Source organism: Ranitomeya variabilis, chromosome 5 (genome assembly GCF_051348905.1).
Source record: "Ranitomeya variabilis isolate aRanVar5 chromosome 5, aRanVar5.hap1, whole genome shotgun sequence".
Lineage (NCBI taxonomy): Eukaryota > Metazoa > Chordata > Amphibia > Anura > Dendrobatidae > Ranitomeya > Ranitomeya variabilis.
The window spans coordinates 376,568,124-376,588,309 of record NC_135236.1 but is presented as its reverse complement, the minus strand read 5'-3'; the positions used below and the strand labels follow the sequence as shown (position 1 = coordinate 376,588,309).

Below are 20,186 nucleotides of genomic sequence, written 5' to 3'. Positions count from 1 at the left end.
CGCCTCTCTCTCATCCGTATTTCTCTCTAGTGTGACGCCGGCCTAACAATGAGGAGACCAAAGGCAATGGTACGCACCTGGTGTAGTTGTGCGACCACAACCACTGACAAGGTTCAAGGCTGCTGTAGACTCACGGCTAAGTTAACATCAGAAATGGCATAAAAGGGTTAATTCTGCTCTACTGTTAATTAAAGATTAAAAGAAAGAATATCTAAGAATGTGGAATTAACCCTTTTATTATGTTTCTGATGCAGGCTATAAGATTAACTTAGCTAAAAGTGAACTCCTGGAGTTGGGAGAAAAATATCATTTGGATACCTGGGAAAAGCTAGGTCTAAATTTACACACCTCTAAGGGTACTGTCACACAGTGCAATTTTGATTGCTACGACGGTACGATTCGTGACGTTCTAGCGATATCGTTACGATCTCGCAGTGTCTGACACGCTACTGCGATCAGGGACCCTGCTGAGAATCGTACGTCGTAGCAGATCGTTTGAAACTTTCTTTCGTCGCTGGATCTCCCGCTGTCATCGCTGGATCGTTGTGTGTGACAGCGATCCAGCGATGCGTTCGCTGGTAACCAGGGTAAACATCGGGTTACTAAGCGCAGGGCCGCGCTTAGTAACCCGATGTTTACCGTGGTTACCAGCGTAAAAGTAAAAAAAAAAAAACCGTACATACTCACCATCTGATGTCCGTCAGGTCCCTTGCCGTCTGCTTCCCGCTCTGACTGTCTGCCGGCCGGAAAGTGAGAGCAGATCACAGCGGTGACGTCACTGCTGTGCTGTGCTCTCACTGTACGGCGGCACTCAGTCAGAGCGGGAAGCAGACGGCAAGGGACCTGACGGACATCAGATGGTGAGTATGTACGGTTTTTTTTTTTTTACTTTTACGCTGTTAACCACGGTAAACATCGGGTTACTAAGCGCGGCCCTGCGCTTAGTAACCCGATGTTTACCCTGGTTACCCGGGGACTTCGGCATCGCTCCAGCGCCATGATTGCAAAGTGTGACCGCAGTCTACGACGCTGGAGCGATAATCATACGACGCTGCAACGTCACAAATCGTGCCGTCGTAGCGATCAAAATTGCACTGTGTGACAGTACCCTTAATCTTCTATTATTTATTTGGGAATTAAGATAGGAAGATGCCCACAACAATTATACTCCATGAATTACTCCCCTCTAATTGATAAGATCATCGGTGAACTTAAAAAATAGCAACACCTACCACTTTCTCTTCCAAGAAGATGTCACTTGATTAAAATGATTCATTTATCTAGACTCTTGTACCCCTTCCAAACATTACCATTACTGTTAAAACATTCAGACATTGCTAAACTAAATAAAGCCTTCTCTTATTTTATCTGGGCCGGTAGAAGTCCTAGAATTTCATTGCAAAAACTGTTACCCAGAAGAGAAGGGGTTGTGAACTTCCCAAACATTAGGGCCTATAACGTAGTCAGCCTATTCAGACAGGTGGTAGAGTGCTATATAATACAAACAATTATTATAATATAAGTTTAGAAAGACAACATTTAGCACTATGGGAATTACAGTGCCTTGCGAAAGTATTCAGCCCCCTTGAACGTTTCAACCTTTTCCCACATCTCATGCTTCAAACATAAAGATACCAAATGTAAATTTTTGGTGAAGAATCAACAACAAGTGGAACACAATTGTGAAGTTGAACGAAATTTATTGGTTATTTTAAATTTTTGTGGAAATTCAAAAACTGAAAAGTGGGGCGTGCAATATTATTTGGCCCCTTTACTTTCAGTGCAGCACACTCACTCCAGTTCATTGTGGATCTCTGAATGATTCAATGTTGTCCTAAATGCCTAATGAAGATAAATATAATCCACCTGTGTGTAATCAAGTCTCCGTATAAATGCACCTGCTCTGTGATAGTCTCATGGTTCTGTTTGAAGCACAGAGAGCATCATGAAGTCCAAGGAACACAACAGGCAGGTCCTTGATACTGTTGTGTAGAAGTTTAAAGCTGGATTTGGATACAAAATGATTTTCAAAACTTTAAACATCCCAAGGAGCACTGTGCAAGCGATCATATTGAAATGGAAGGAGTATCATACCACTGCAAATCTACCAAGACCCGGCCGTCCCTCTAAACTTTCATCTCAAACAAGGAGAAGACTGATCAGAGATGCAGCCAAGAGGCCCATTATCACGCTGGATGAACTGCAGAGATCTACAGCTGAGGTGGGACAGTCTGTCCATAGGACAACAATCAGTCGTACAATGCACAAATCTGGCCTTTATGGAAGAGTGGCAAGAAGAAAGCCATTTCTCAAAGATATCCATAAAAAGTGTGGTTTAAAGTCTGCAAAAAGCCACCTGGGAGACACAGCAAACATGTGGAAGAAGGTGCTCTGGTCAGATGAAACCAAAAACAAACTTTTTGGCAACAATGCCAAACGATATGTTTGGCGTACAGGCAACACAGATCATCACCCTGAACACACCATCCCCACTGTCAAACATGGTGGTGGCAGCATCATGGTTTGGGCCTGCTTTTCTTCAGCAGGGACAGGGAAGATGGTTAAAATTGATGGGAAGATGGATGGAGCCAAATACAGGACCATTCTTGAAGAAAACCTGTTGGAGTCTGCAAAAGACCTGAGACTGGGACGGAGATTTGTCTTCCAACAAGACAATGATCCCCAACACAAAGCAAAATTTACAATGGAATGGTTCACAAATAAACATATCCAGGTGTTAGAATGGCCAAGTCAAAGTCCAGACCTCAATCCAATCGAGAATCTATGGAAAGAGCTGAAAACTGCTGTTCAAAAACGATTTCCATCAAACCTCACTGAGCTCGAGCTGTTTGCCAAGGAAGAATGGGCAAGAATTTCAGTCTCTCGATGTACAAAACTGATAGAGACATACCCCAAGCGACTTCCAGCTGTAATCGCAGCAAAAAGGTGGCGCAACAAAGTATTAAGTTAAAGGGGACGAATAATATTGCATGCCCCACTTTTCAGTTTTTGAATTTCCACAAAAATTTCAAATAACCAATAAATTTCATTCAGCTTCACAATTGTGTTCCACTTGTTGTTAATTCTTCACCAAAAATTTACATTTGGTATCTTTATGTTTGAAGCATGATATGTGGGAAAAGGTTGAAAAGTTCCAGGGGGCCAAATACTTTCTCAAGGCACTGTGTTGGCCCTCCTCCATACAAAACAAGTTAAACTTCTCCAAAAGGTCAACCCCTCTCTGTTATTATCGGACACAATAGCATGCTGTAAAATAGTTAGAAAGGCATTTAATCTACCATTTCAAATATCTAAACATATTCCAATTTTGAATGACCCAGAATTTCCCCACAGGACAGATCCTATTTATATTCTTCGAACAACTACCAATGACCTGAGAAAAGCAGAAGACATTATCAATTGTGAGGGGTCAATAGCTGCTTCTCCAGGTAGACACAGGAACACTTTTGTAAGGGGTATACTAAATTACTCTACACCTATCCTTTCTCATTCATCCCAGTGCTGTATGTTGTAAGTATATGTATAACTTTTTCTATATAACTTTACTGCTACACTATTATGTGTATTACCATTCCATGCTAAATGTATATTTGATAAGATGTTTCTTTGTGCTGTTATGTATAGGGTAAGTGCAGTTATAATATTGGCCATTAGATGGGGGCATCAGAGTAAACGTAATTACAGTTAGTATGTAGCTTAGTATAGGAAATAGTTAGGGATAGGAGGGGATGCCGTGGAGTAAAGAAGGAGAGATGTTGAAGTTGGGGAAAAAGGGCCCGGGCACCCGAACCGTCCACATGGGTTATAGGCATAGGATGCCACAGCAGGCCTGAAACGTTAAGAAAGCAGTGAAGCCCAGCCATTTGGGGGGGTCCTTAGGACAGGAGAGCAGTATTAAGAAGAGTACAGGATGCAGATTGTCCAATATGTGGCAGGTTATTGCGTGGGCTGATGCCCTTTGTTTTGGTGTGAAACGGACGAGGGGATCCCCAAATACAGTGAGTCTGGATATGGAGGATGCTGCGGTACCGCCAAAGGCGCTATTACCCCGTAATGTACTGAAGGACGTGGCAAATAGTGCAGGGATATAGTGCTCTTCCTGTAGCCACATGGGATTGCTTCCTCTCCCAATACACCACCGGGACTGTCTCTTATGTTCAGGCATTTAACCAGGACCTTGTGCTGATCACAAGATTGGGACATCACCGCAGGTCCTGCTGGTACACATGCCGGTGTCGGATCTGCAAGAGGGGATACGGATACGGTGAGCTCCCTCCCTATGGATGCTCACATAAAACCAGCCCATTGTAACTTTAAAATTAACCCTCTCATCACTTAGTGTGCTGGAGGCAAATCCAATCTGGTTCTACATCACTGAGTGCAGTAAGCGCAGTGACACATATCTCCCTTCATACACTGTGCCAGTGACTCTCTCACACCATACAAAAAGAGAAAAGATGGCTCAAACCACAAGACATTATGGAAATATTTAACATAGATAAACATTTTCTACATGTCTTACATGTTCACTCTTTTTGTGCTTCTAGGCTTCACTCTCTAGATAAAGAAGACATACAACATACTCTTGAATATATAACAGGCCTAAATACACCCAAAGCAAATATATCTTCATTCTGCAATAACATAAGGCATACATTTCTGAATCTAGATCCCAATAGACTCTTTAGAACCTTGGAACAATGGACAGGTGACATGAGCATATCAGAGGTGATTTTGCAAGGATGGGAGTGTGCGGGAAAAATATACTAAATGAAAAATGACAATGAAACCTATTTTAAACTAATGCTTACAGCACTATATGGCTTTAATATTCCAACACCACCCATTTTTTTGGTAGGATAATAGCATGCCCTAAATGTAATTCTCAGTTTACAAATTTATGGCATGGGGTATGGGGATGTGCTGTCTCTGCTGAATATTGGAGCATTGTCATATCTCATAAAAAAAGCCTGCTGGGGAGTTCACATGCCATTTGATGCAGAAGTCCTGCTTTTCCATCAACTGAGACCTCCTTATCGACAGGGTACAGGGAATACTGAAAGGATGCCTAAAAATATACATGTGTTTTTGAGTGGCATTTCGAGGATTGTTTAATGAATGGCTTAGAAAAGGTCATACCGGCAATTGAAATATCGGCATTCTAAATGAAACACATATTGCGTATAGAACTCATAGAAACAGACAGACACAAACAAATAATGACAAAAATGTTTTTTCCACTATGGAAAAATGTTATTACTTTTCATTATGATGCTGGTGAAATAATAAACATGGTCAGGCCGCTTTGGCACACAGGATGGTATCGTCGAGAAGATCTGGAAGGTACTTTAGGGATTTTAACTTTCTGTTTGATGGAATGTATGTACCTGTTGTGACACTGGCTCACTATATGAAGGGTGATATTTGGCACTGCGCATATTGGCATCATTGATGTAATACCAGGATATTTTTTCTCCAGCCCAATAACGGCTAAGAGGGTTCACTTAAAGTTATACTTGGGCTGGTTTTATTTCTGCACCCATAGATTGGTAGGGTGCTCACCATATCTCCTCTTGCAGAGCCGACACTGGCACATGGATTAACAGGACCTGCGATGATGTCACAGTCATCTGATCATCATATGGTTTTGTTAAATACCTGGGCATGAGAGTCAGTCTGGGTGGTGTCTTGGGAGAGGTGGAACTCCCACATGGCTCCTGGAAGAGCTAAGGACCCTGTGTGTGTTACCTGCGGTGAAGCCTGCAAGGAAAGGACTCTGATGGAATTTATCTTTGTTTTGTTTTACCATTATGCCAGAGAGGCTCTGCTTATTTTGCTGAACCCTGCTAAGGTTTATGCTGTTATAAATTCAGTTGATTTACCAAATCATATTCAGGTTATCATACACCTCTATGTCCTAAATATGAGCTGATGTACTAAATTGTATTTATTATTGCATTTTGTTTGCATGTTAAATTAAAACTTTGAATAAAAAGAGATTTAAAAAATAGCCCATGTGCAGCTCTGTCAGTAAAAAAAAAAATCCTTAGGCTACATTTGCATGCAGCGTAAATGCTGAGTTTTTTTTCCACTCCATTTTTATGTGAAAAAAAAAATCTGCTTCATTTAACTATGCAAGCAAAGTTGATGTTATTCATTGAAAACTCCTGCCCACTGTGTGTCTGAAGATCCTGTTAAACTGTGCATTATTTGATGTGGTTTTTGCTGTGTATTATTCTTGGGGGAGCCAAGTATATGGAAAAATAAAACCTTACAATTTGAAATATTTGAATATTTTTTTTACTTTGCGCAGGTCATTGGTTGGTGCCTTGTTTGAGCTGCTCGGACAACCGCACATGTGACTGGAGGGCAATATCATGGCAGCCATATAAATGTCACTATCCGGTATTACAGAATAATGTGTTACAGCATTGTTTGATGGATAGAAAGGTATTTTGTTTAAGCGTTATGTGTAATTATTGCAATATTTTATATTATACACTGTTAATGTTCAATTATAATTCTACCAATCGGATGAGGATTAAGTGAAGGAAGCCTTTGTTTCTAGATTTATACAATGTGAGACAGCCAATGAGTAAAGATTGCAAATTAAAAAGACAGTCTATATCAGCAAGTTTCTTATTTGCTGACAATTACCTTTATTTACTAGGACATGGAAAAGAAGGATAAATCAAGTATAGAGCGTCACAGCAGAATTGTGTGTCTGTCTTCAGGACTTTACCAGTCGTAAAAGACTTATGTGGAAATTGTGACATCAGTTGCATTTGTCTGTTAAAAGCCACTGAATTGTTACAGCTTCATAGTTTAAAAGTTCAGCTTCCAGTAACAGAATTTCATTTGTGCCTAAGTTAATTTTCCTGGTAAATTTGCTCTGCCATGCTCACTTATTGTGTTTGCCTTGAAAAGGTCAACCTATAAAACGGTCTACTTATGTAAAATAAAACATCCAGCTTATTGATATGTCAATGAAACAAGTCAAAATTAAAGATTTCATGATATTTACTTTGAGTTAAAGGGGTTGTCTAGTGAAAACAAGTCTTTTTTTTATTTTTTCAGTCAGCACTTGTGTTGGAGGGCATATTGTTCGAATTCGCTGACAACCTGCAAATTGCAGGAAACTCAATTCAAAGTCAATACACCCCTAAAATTCTTGGAGAAACTCGAGTAATGAGCACACTTGCTCATCACTAGTCAGGATGCAGCGGTTGGACCCCAACTGATCATAAGGGGGTGTATTGACTTTGAATTGAGTTTCCTGAAATTTGCAGATTTAGTTTGTCGACACGTCTGCATGATTTGCGACTGCTTGATAGCTTGAATACATGTGGGGGTTGCCTGTTTGTTAGGGAATCCCCACGTGTATTCAAGCTGTCTAGCAGGCACAAATCATGCAGCTGCGTCGACATAAAGAAAATCTCCGAGCATGCTGAAATACTCGGAAACCACCCGAGCATGCTTGGAGAAACTCGAGTAACGAGCACACTCGCTTATCACTAATCCTGATCTGATTGGCAGAATGGGCCTGTTGAAATAAAGTGAAAGTGCACATACTGAAACCCTGATCTGTTTATTCCACATAGGATTGTTGAGAGCTGCAGTCAGCTTTTTCTGGAAGCCCATAGGGAATGAATGGAGCAAGGCCTTGTATTCGACCTATCGCTTCATTCTGTAATGGACATAAAAATGCCACATCAGGGATAAAAATTCCTGTTCTGCCAAGTGGTGTGGGTCCCGATGGTGAGACACCCACAGGTCAGCAAGTTATCATCACCTATCCTGTGGATAACTTATTTTTGCTGGATAACCCCTAGAATTAAGACACTTTATCATTGGTGAAATCCAAATCCACATTCATATTCAGTCAGATTTAGTATTTTATATTTAAGTTTAATTTAAACTTGCTCTGTCTGAAAAACAAGGTTAAATACTTTAGTTGGTTGCATTTATGTATTATGATAGCATTGCATGTTTAACTGTTTTATGGTGCTAGGAGTGGGCTTGGAACACAAGCCTAGTTTTATTATGCAAATAGATTCCACTTTGTAGATGTTGGTTAATGAACCACATGTGCTTATGTTTATCAAAGAAACTCAAAATCAAGATGGAAAAATGAATCCGTGAAACTTAAAACCTAATGTGCATTCATCCAGACAGAGCGGTGGGCAGATCAGATAACATGTATTAGTAAATAACAATGCTTCTCAAGGAACAGTCCGCTTCATTAGTTCTACTTCCGCACACGTCCATTATTTTTTCCTTTAATTTGGACATCATGGGCCCAAGGAAATATGAAGCCCTGCAACTACAAAGTAGTTCTTCATTTCAGACAACTGATTTATCTTCAATTTTACTCCTTGGTAATACCTTATTATGGAATTAGTAGTAACTTTCTTAGACACAAAAACCCATAATAACAAGGTGAAATCAGGTTTGTAGATATTTGAACACATTTCTTAAAAATAAAAAAATAAAATTTCACATTATATAGTATTAATACCCTCAACTCCCTCAACATTCAACTGGCTTCAAGTTTAGACCTTGACTCATTTACTCAAGAACATTCACAAGCTTGACACAAAAAAATCTTGCATTTTGTGAATAAGGTAATTGTTCTGTTGGAAGGATGAAATTTTGCCCCAGTTTGAATTCCAGGACGGTCTGGAAAAGGTGTTCATTATGGACCTTTCTCCTACATTCTTCTTTCCCACCATCCTGATTAGTCACCTAGCCACTAGAATGCTTAATCAAAGTACTGTGACTAAATGAATAAATATAGTTAAATATAATAAATAATAATCCTCTGATAAATCTAATAAATGCTTAGAATCCTGTAAAAAAAAATCCTATCCCTACCTGTGCATATATGTGAATTGGGTCTTTCCAAATCTGTTAGGAGGTAGAAGGTTTGTGGATGTAATCCGCGTTGCCCATTAAAATGCAGGACCAAAGATATCCAAATGAAGGAAAATGTTTTTTATTTCAACGCGTTTCGAAGTTCAAGTGACTTCTTCCTCAGGAACACAACCACAGCGCGGATTACATCCACAAACCTTCCACCTCTTCACATTTGTTACGGTTGCCTATGGATCTGCTGCAGCTGATATTCTTAAAGAGATCTATATGTCATTACATTAGATGTATCAAGTTAGTGCAATTTGAATAGATCGCTTATTTTGTCCATCGGATAAGACCCTATGTGCGCTGCTTTCTTCTACAGTTACGTTCCTAATCTGTTAGAACATAGAGATACCCTCTCTAGTGATCTTGGTGCAAATGTAGTCCTCTGGAAGCGTTTTATAGATGATATATTTTTTATTTCGGCTGAAGGGGAAGGATCCCTTTGGAGATTTTAAAATAATATCAATAAAAATGATTTTATTCTTTAATTCACTTCAAGTTTCAGTATTACAGCAGTTAATTTTTTGGATATCACGATATTTAGTGATAAGGACCATGTAGCCACCCAATCCTTTAAAAAACCCGCAGATAGCTATAGCTGCATTTCAATACAAAGCTGTCACTTTCCTATCTGGCTTAATAATATTCCAAGAGGCCAATTTATGTGTGTCAGGAGAAACTGCACACACCTAGGAGAATCTAATATGGGAAAAAAATTCTTGCTATAAGGTTATGACCAAAAAAATTAGCAAGGACTAAAAAAATACTGTAGAAAAAATGTCCAGGGAGTCCTTACTAAGTAATAAAAGTAAAAATCTAGAAGAATCTAATAAGGATCATATTGACATCCACATTCCAATCATCGCTCAGTTCATAAAAGTCTGACGGTTTCTAAAAAAAAAACAAGATAAAAAACATTGGGGCTTTTTGCAGCAGGACAAGTTGATAGGGGATTCAATTCCAAAAAATCGAAGTTTTGTATTTGGAAAGCAAAAAAGTCTAACAAATCACATAGCTCCTACTACAGTAAAAATTTGTACATAAAAAGCAACTTAACCCACGCCTCTAAGTGAGGTTTCTTCCCATGCAAAAAAATGTGGGATGTGTCATAGTGTTGGATACTCTAAACTAACACGTAATGTACTGAGACTGAGTCTCCGCAAGATAAATTGACATGCTGCGGTCTGGAAAGATGCACCACATGTCCATCTTCGCAGGTAAGCTGTGGGCGTTGGTGCACCTATAGTGTACATGAGATTCCTTTAAATCCCATCCACTGTGCTGTAACATCTGCGGGATAGACGATGCGGATGTATGCAGCATCCAACCCGCAGCGTTTACAGACTGTGGGAACCTACCTTTACTGGTCTGAATAGTGAGATTGAGCAGTTTTTTGTTTAGCCATAATTGAACAATCACGTGTCCTGTTTAGGAGTAACCATAGGACAGTTTACTCTCACCTATAAAAGACTATGGACCCCTGGCTGACCGTAATCCCTGAGGAAGAGGATGCTACCTTTGAAACGCATAGGATAGAATAATGGACTACTGTTTTTTTTCCTGAAAGCAGCAGTCTTTTTTGGAATGTCTTAAATCAGTGCAGCCGGTCAGAGCACTGGAGTCACTGAAAGCACCATGGATTGAGGTCTGACAGGTTATTCCCCCCAACATAATCCTCATTTAGTGAATCATCTCTATGTTCTTACAGATTTGGAAAGACCCAGTTCACATCTATGTACAGATAGGCAAAGGAATTTTTTTTTGCAGGATTCTATGCATCTATCTAGAGTATAATTCCTTATTATATTTTAACTAAATTTATCACTTATTCATTTAGCTTAGGGCATAAAGAGATTCTTTATTGTATTTAACCTTTATTTGCATTCCTGTATTTCTACTATTTCCCTTGCACAATCTTGTTTTGGATTTCCTTCAACCTCTTGGCTTTTCACTCTAACACGAGTGCCTCTTCAAATTCTGTCCAATCGAAAGAATTTACCACAGGTGGCCTCTAATAAAATGGTTGAAATATATTAAAGATGAAACCTAGAAACAGGATTCACTTGAGCTCCGTGTTGATCATTTTATGTATCATTGTTTCATTGTATTACGTGTTGACGGTTTAATAGAATACGATTATTGGAAAACACTGTCACAGAAAGCTCTCCTGTAAATATGGCCTAATGAGTCTACAAGGCAAATGTTGGTCAATTATGCAGTATGGTGTCTTTTTCTTATTTCAAGATTATTTTCATTGGAGATTCCACAAACAGAGGAATGATGTATTATCTCATGGAGAAAGTAAATGGAAGTCTAGAAGAATGGCAGAAGATTCATGACATGAAACGCTATAACAACATAAACAGTGGAAGAACAACTATTAGTTACTCCTACTATCCACAGTTTTGGATTGACCTCAGAAAACGACCAACTTTTGAAGAAGCACTTGTCAAACTCATTAAAAGGTAGAGGTAATCTCATTTCATAAAGGGTATTACTTATTTGTGGTGCTTAGCATCAACATATTTTGCAGTGCTGTACAAAGATTAGTAATTACTAAAATTCCTCCACAAACATTTTATCTATTGATGTGTTCTAGTGTAAGGGAACAAAAGCACTAACAGGAAACCTTCAAGACATGGGGAGATCATACAAATCTCATTGCAACAGTGCTAAACACTGATCCATCAGGCACACTGCACAAAGTTCAACTTATGATGTTATATCATGAAATACATGTTCAGGAACTATTAGGCCACATTCCTACTTCAAGTATTTGGTGCATTTTTGATGTTGTAGATTCTCTGCAGCATTTCTGCACCTACAATGCATATAGAAAGTCTAAAAACACCTGTTAAAATGCCAAGTTTTTGTCATGTAAAATATTATACCATGAAGCATCATTTTAGAACTTTTAACATCTATAATTTCATCCATAATCTGTACAAATCCATTGAAAAAAAATCTAATTTTGATGAGGTAAATGAAAATATCAAAACTAAATTTGGTTGCATAAGTGTGAACACCCTCTTATAATTGGGGATGTGATTGTGTTCAGAATTAAGTTGAAAATAAAGGTTGCGCAATAATTTACCAAGAATGATGCCTTGACATGGCAGTTGGACACACATATATTGGCCAATTTATGCGCTAAGTACCTTCTTTTCTACAGTATTTTTCATAGCAATTTTTGCAGACGAATATTTCATATATACTGTGATGCAGCGGTAGGACCATACGCAGTGAAACGGCAATGACCCAAGCAAGTTCAAACAAAATGTTTCTTTATTGTGTTACTTCACACAGTCATTTAGCAATACATAGTAAACGGCTTCTTCATCCAAGCCAAAGGAAAATGTACAGTACACGGCTTCTTCACACAGTCCATCAGAAATACACAGTAACCGGCTTTACCTTTGCAGTCCCTACACAGGCCAGATTTCCCTTTGTCCAGTTTCCCTGGGGCGACCGCCCGCCGATACCAAGTCTCTACTCACGCTGTGCACATCACGCTATCCTCCGGATTGCAGCCTGGCAACACAAGACAGCCCAGGACGCAGGGTGTCAGTTCCTTTTGCCCTTGTGTTGCTCCACACACAAAGAGCTCTGCAGACAACTTCTCTGTCTGTTTCCAAACCAACACTGACACACCTCCCCCTCTACTACAGGGCTTTTAATCAGTCACTGCTTCATTATTCTAATTACAGCCACACCTGTGTCTGTAGTACGCTCTCATGGCCTCACTATGCTTCCATGCACATTCTGGAGAGCACATACAGCGCCCCCTAGCTGTAACAGGGGTCACTGCCTCACAATACATTATATATCGTTTTTTTCCTTTTCCCCCATTTTCTATGGCAGTAATGCATCTTCAACGTTCTAGAGCAATGTTTCCCAACTCCGGTCCTCAAGAGCCACCAACAGGTCATTATTTCAGGATTTTCTTAGTATTGTCAGGTGATGGAATTCCTGCTTGTCCTGGTGATGCAATTATCACCTGGGCAATACTAAGGGAACCCTGAAAACATGACCTGTTGGTGGCTCTTGAGGACTTGAGTTGGGGAACACTGTTCTAGAGTAATCATGCTTGGTAAATTATGGGGCAACCTTTATCGCTTTTAAAGGGCCACTGTCACACCCCCCCCAGCCGTTATAAACTAAAAGAGCCACTGCGTTGTTTAGACGCTCCCCAGCTCCGACGCTCCCCAGCTCCCCCGCCTTCCCAGGAACCCCAGCCCCGCACTGTGCATAATGAATAACAGTGCGGGGCGGGGGATTCAGCAACAGTGTGGCCGCACTGACAATGAACACTGCGCAGGCCCCAGGCAGGCATGCACAGCGCAGGCACCGGATTTCAGAAGATAACAGCGCTCAGGGGGCGGGTACCATCGCCCCTGAAGAGAAGAGTGACGGCAGTTGGGGGATTCATAGAGGATGATTCGGACCGCCTCCTGGTACAATATCTGGTATGTGTGGCCTATTTCTAAAACGCTTTTTTGAGGTAATAAATGAATCAAAAACTAAAAGAGCCACCTTGTTAGACTGCAGCATTACTGCTGCACAAGGTGGCTCTTTTAGTTTATAACGGCTGGGGGGGGGGGTGACAGTGGCCCTTTAAACTTATATGGTTTTTTTGGTTGGTCGCCTGTTCACACTAGCTTGGATGAGCTGGTCTTTTTTTCTATTTGTGTTCAGAATTAGCCAATCACACTTAAACTCATGTTAGACAGTAATCAGTGCACAGCTGCCTTCATTTAAAGTGAATCTGATTAATGCCGTGTAAAGTTTACCTGTTCTAATAGGATTTTCCTAACATTTTCTTAGTGGAATTTTACAGCAAAAGCCATGGTCCATACACAGCCTACAAAGAGGGAAAGGGATTTCATTATTGAAAGTTATCAGTCAGGAGAAGGGTACCAAAAAAAATTCAATGGCATTAGATATACCATAGAACACTGTGAAGGCGAGCATCAAGAAGTGACCCCTGGTGACACTACGATGCGGTAGAGATACATGTGGGGACTTAAATTACCTGCCATTCTCTTCTCTATGTCTCACTTGTATTGATACCCTCATCAAGAGGGTTATCAAGAAGTTTTTTAAATTTGTCACAACAGGGACATTACCTTGAACTGGACGTCCCTCTAAAAATTGATGAAAAGACAAGAAGAAAATAGACCCAAGAAGCTGCTAAGAAGCCTACAACATAATTAAAGGAGCTACAGGAATATCTGGCAAGTACCTGTTGAATACTGAATGAGACTACAGTAGCCAGAATATTTCATATGTCTGGCCTGTGGGGTAGGGTGTCACAGCAGAAGCCTTTGTTTACAAAGAAAAACATCCAAGCCCAGTTATGTTTTGGAAAGGCCTACATCAAGTCTTCTGAAAGCATGTGGCAAAATGTGTTATGGTCTGATGAGATCAAGCTTGCACTTTTTGGCCATAATTTGAAAAGGTATATTTTGCACAAAGTCAACACCACGCATCACCAAAAGAGCACCATATCAACAGTGAAGAATTATTGAGGCAGCATTATGTTTTGGAGGTGTTTTTCAGCAGCTGGAACTGGGGCTTAAGTTAAGGTGGAGGGGATTATGAACAGTTCCAAATATCAGTAAATTTTGCAACAAAACCTTCAGGCCTCTATTAAAATGCAAAAAAACTAAAGATGAAGTTGACAAGGAATTTCACCTTTTAGCATGACATCAACCCTAAGCATATCTCCAAATTATCAAAAGAATTACTTAGCCAGAAGAAGATTAAAGCTATGGAATGGCCCAGCTAGGTCTCAGTCCCAAATCCGAGTGAAAATCTGTGGGTTGACCTGAAAAGAGATGTCCTTGCTATCTGACAGGTTTGGGGCACTACTGCAAGGAAAAGTAGGCAAAAGATTGCCAATTATCGATGTTTCATACTGAGAGACTCCTACCCGGGAAGCTCCAGGAAGCTGATCAGACTGGATGTGTCTTGGAGCTGAAGAGAGAAATAGGACAATCCCTCTCTGAAAAGAGCCTGCACAGGACAGAGAACCACAAGTATCAATGGTTGTATGGAAAATAGTTGTTTTGTTTGACCGAGCTGGGGCAAGCTCAGCCATATATGAGTAGCTGGGGTCTGTTCTGTTTAGTTAGGGCATGGACAAGGCTAGTGATTTATGTCTATGAGTTTGTTTTGTTGCTGTGCCACCTGTGGAAAGCAAATAAAAACTCCACGTGCTTTGACCAAAACTGCATTGCCTGTGTGAACGGTACCTAATGCCTATCAGAGGGAGTGAATCCCTACTGCACCAAATATTCATTGTGGGAGCTTAACCTTACAATGTCAAAATTTATATTGGTGTCAAAATATAGTTATTGGTACATAATGCATATTAAGTTATAAAGTTATATATTGATTGCAGTTTACCTACAGCATAAATGAACTTTCTTTTATTTTTTCATTCAAATGTTTATTGCTTTTCACAACATTCAGTGGATGTTTCCACTTGCAGGACGTACATCAATTGTAAACTGGAATGGCAAATATACTGTGCTAAAAAGGAACTGGCTTTTATTTTTCTCTTAGATCTCATCCTCTTGAGAATACGAATCAGACCATTCTTGTTGTAGGTGGAGTACAATGGCTCAACCCGGATCACCTACGGATTATTCAAAGAGTGTTGAAGAGGTAACAACTAGTTAAAGAACAAGATGGGTTTATGCTCTTGCCAAATCTGAGTTTATAGTGGAATTTAACTTGTACCTCCAGAAATACAGAAAAAAAAATGTAATATTGCAGGGCTTGCACTATAATTGTTTTTCTAAATAACTTGCATAAGCGATTTTGCCCTCTATAGCAGTTTGGATTGATGGAGGTCTGGGCACTCTTCTAGGTCTCAGTCTACAGCGCTGTACACATTACGTTCTACAGCATTGGAGACAGCGCTGCCAGGGCATACTGCTATGTGAGAAAAATGATTAAGATTTAGAAAAATGATTTAAAGCTAATTATTTAAGCTAATTTACTTGTAAAAAATACATATGTGATTGAAGAGATTAGCAATGTTAATAAGCAATCTACGAAATATAAATCAGGCGGCAGAGGCTTGAATGTGTCACATAGTAAAACTATGGAAAGAAAAACCGTAATCAGGAAAAATCAAGAAAGAAATACATGTGTGGCAATCATGTGTGGGTTTAATAGTTGCCATATTACTATTATGTTCTGTATTTGCTAGAAATTTGCTTCTATGCTTTTTCCTTAAGATGTGAAATTCTTACTCTAATAAATAGATAGTTTTCTATTGGTAAGACTTTATGGACATGGTGGTATTTGGGATATGACAATATTTTGACCATTATCATCACACGTCTGAGTCTTTGTAAAATATGATTGCAGCCAGGTATATTTTTCACTGAAATGCTATGAAATTTCAGAGAAAAGATCCAAATAGGGACCATACCCGAGACCAGACAGTCCAGCTTCACCACCAGTTGGCTTTTCCCAGCGTTGCTCTGGAAGATTAATAGATCTTTCCCACATGTATACATAGCGGCACTGAACTACTCTAGTCTCTGACTATAGTGCACATGAATCTAATAACAGGTTCCCTTTCAGTTTCTTGACAAAGATACCTGGGAGTTCAAAACATCATCATTGTTTTTCACATCTATTGCTGTCAACTTTTTTGTGTTTTATGACAATGGTCCAATTGGAGGTTTTCACATTATGATTTCTATATCCTATTGTGATCAAAATATTGGGAAGAATTGAGTGTGCTGCTGATCACTTTTAAGTCACATAAGTCACATCTGTCTATTCATCTAATGGTGACTTTATTTTATTATGTTTCCCCAGGGAAAATCTATTGGATATATTGGTAATTATTAAGTCTATAGGGATGGGCTTCCATCTTCCTGTACATGGAATCCGGTCACTATCACCTGTAAGTGTAAAATACTATACCTGACACTTAATATCTTTTTCTGCTTTTGCACAAGTGTATAAGAAAGGTTTCATTTAAGTGTATAGGCTATACACTTATCATGGATCATAAAAAAATGCAAAATTCTGATATCATTCAACTGGATCTTAGACTGTGGTAACATGCAACTACTTGAGTTGGCTACACAGATATTCATATAGCATGCTGTATATTTTTTTCAGCTAGGGACATAATGTTATAAATCCCCCATCAATATGAAAATAATTTTGTAGAGTGGATTAATCCAAATGAGCATTAAAGATGATCACAAGCCACCCATAGATATTAAAATTCAAATATAATTTTACTAGACAGTATTAACCAAATATACATACATTAAAAAGTAGGATCTTTAAAGAGAATCAAGTAGATGGAAAATCGACCACATAACAAGCATTATCCTCAGACATAAGTTATGCAGATGCACAACTTACCACATATGTATAAATTCAATCTTCTCCCATATATGCTAAGGCAAAGTGCCAGTGCAAGCAAAGGGGCAAACAAGTAAATAATAGTGTCTAAGAGAAGTGAATTTACTGCTTACCCATGTTATGTGTAATATGGGGACCACTATAAGGGTAAGTTCACACAGGGCATTTTTGCTGCATTTTTTTTCTGAAGCAAAACCTGATCATCTTGGCAGGAAAGAAGTTGCGCCAAAAATGCAGATTTAGGTGCATTTTTGGTGCTTTTTTTGCCGTGTTTTGGTGCTTTTTTCATGTTTTTTTTTCTTTGTGCATGCCAATAAAGTTGAATGCACACAGAGAAAAAAGCCAACTTCCTGTAGATAGATAGAATGGATAGATTGATAGAATATATAGAATGAATAGATAGATTGATAGAATAGATAGAATGAATAGATAGAATAGATAAATTGAATAGATTGATACAATAGATAGAATAGATACATTACCTAAGGTATCCTCTTCTCTGGCATTTTCCCACGGTCCAGAGGTTACCTCAGGTCAGGCTGTGAGGGAGCGCAGGCTCAGTGACGTCACCGCTAGTTACTGAGCCTGCGCCCGCTGTGTCTCATTAATTCCCCATGAGCTTACAGCCGGGAGCTGTCGCATTAGCAACGCTCCCGGTTGTAAGCTTTATCTCCCCCAGATACTGTGTGGGACACTCGATATATATCGGACTACGGAGGATACTTTTGCTTTTTTATATTATTTTTATTACAGAAGATCGATGACTTCCCTTTGGAATGGCAGAACAATAAAAAGATTGCAAAACTGTGTGGTGTTTTATTTCATTAAAATACTTTTTTCTGCATGTGTGTGTTTATTTAACCCTTTAATTACTATAGGATTAGTAATGGATAGGTGTCTTATTGACACCTTTCCATTACTAAGCCAACTTAATGTCACCTTACAATAGCAAGGTGACATTAACCCCTTATTACCCCATATGCCACTGCTACAGGGCAGTGGGAAGAAAGAGGCTAAATGCCAGAATTGGCACATCTTACAGATGCACCTTTATATCAATGGCCCCTTACCAGTCTGAGAATACCAGCCTCCAGCTGTGAGCTTTAGCAAGGCTGGTTGTCAAAAATGGGGGAGAAACCCACACCATTTTTTTAAATTATTTATTTAAATAATTTAAAAAAAAAGTGCTAGGACCCCTCTATTCTTGATAACTAGTCTTTCTGAAGCTAACAGCTGGGGGTTGCAGTCTCTAGCTGTGAGTTTTGTCTGGTTGGTTATCAAAATTAGGGGGAACCCATGCCGTTTTTTTTTTTTAATTATTTATTTATAGCGCAGAAGCGGCAGATGAAAACTTCCCATCAGCCTCTCCTGCTCTCACTGTTATTAGCAGCTGTAGGTGTCAGATGATGGGAGCAGTTGTCCCATCAGCTGACACCAGTGATCGGAGATGAAGTTTATACCTCCGATCACAGCTGAGCGCTCCTGCTGTCTTGACAGCGTGGGAAGCGCGGCTCTCTGACCGGCGGGGAGGATTTCCCCCCCAATCAGAAGAGGTGTTTGCCGGTCTGTCATGCAGCGTGTCAAACACTGTAATGTCGGACCCCCATTTAAGTGAATGGGGATTGGGTCCGCTCTGCTGGATGACAGGCTGCATGGACGCATCATGCAGTCTGTCATCTAGATGTAGCAAAGCCGAGTATGACATCACATCCGGCTCTCCTTGACTTTTCTACAGCAAATACGCTGCAAGAAAAGTCAACCTTGCGTATTTGCAGTGTTTTTTCACCATCCATTCAAGTGAATGGGTGGAAAACTCTGGAAAAACGCTGAAAAAACGCTGAAAGAAGTGACATGCCCTATGTCAAAAAAACGCTGCAAAGCACAAAATACTGATCACACAAAAACTCAATGTGTGTGCATGAGATTTTTGAAATCTCATAGGCTTTGCTGGTACTGTAAAAAGCAGCTGAAAATTAGCATAAAAAAGCAGCAAAAATGCCCTGTGTGAACGTACCCTAAAGCTCCAACTACTTGAGTTGGCATATACAAATATTTCAACAGTAGCAGTTTTTATGTTTACCCTATTGTGGAATAAAGGGCAACAAAAGAATGTCATCACATGCTCCAAAAAATATTTCTAAGACACAAGTGTGTTTTCAAGATTTCTGTAGAAGATACAATATTAGGGTTATCATGTACCAACCTAATTACAAAACCTCTTTATTGTAAATAATGAGGAGCCCAAAATCACCACTGATAATACTAAAGAGAAAGATTTCAGGCGACAGTGTAAAAAGAGTAATGATGTTCGTCCTTCATAGTCGAAGATGACCATGACTTCGGGGTTAGAAGAGAATTAGTAGTTATGGGTCCGGAGGTGGCTGATGAGTCCAATCCAGGCCCTGAAGGTTTGCCCACATACTTGACATAAGGAAGCAGATGTAGTCAGTACACCAGGTTCTACTTGTGCCTTGTGGACAGCACGCTTTCTTTTTGCATCAAAGATTTTTCTATCTTCAGCTGCTTGTGCTCCTGAAGTGATCTTGCCCCGCCAACCTGGATGATCCAGGGCAAGCTCTTCCAATTCACTGGTGTTGACTTCCAGGTTTTTGAGAGACACCTTAAGGCAGTCTTTATAGCGCTTCTTCTGCCCCCCAACTGCTCGCTTTCCTTGGCACAGTTCTCGATATAGCAGTTGTTTTGGTAGTCAGCTGTCAGGCATTCTGACCACATGTCCAGCCCACCTGGCTTGGACTTTCAGCAGGAGAGTGTAAACGCTCTAGAGCCCAGTTTGTTCCAGAATTGCCATGTCCGGGACATTGTCTTTCCATCTGATGTGGAGAAGT

At 39.7% G+C, this 20,186-nt stretch overlaps 1 protein-coding gene across 1 annotated transcript in view; it reads left to right on the top strand.

Annotated features, from left to right (window-relative positions):
- CPED1 (cadherin like and PC-esterase domain containing 1) overlaps positions 1–20,186 on the top strand; it is a 644,735-nt gene that overhangs the window by 571,612 nt on the left and 52,937 nt on the right. Inside the window, exons 17-20 of the mRNA XM_077264976.1 lie at positions 6,335–6,471; positions 11,185–11,405; positions 15,508–15,609; positions 16,780–16,867. Of these exons, the coding sequence (XP_077121091.1) occupies positions 6,335–6,471; positions 11,185–11,405; positions 15,508–15,609; positions 16,780–16,867 (548 nt within the window). The remainder of the gene's footprint in view (positions 1–6,334; positions 6,472–11,184; positions 11,406–15,507; positions 15,610–16,779; positions 16,868–20,186) is intronic.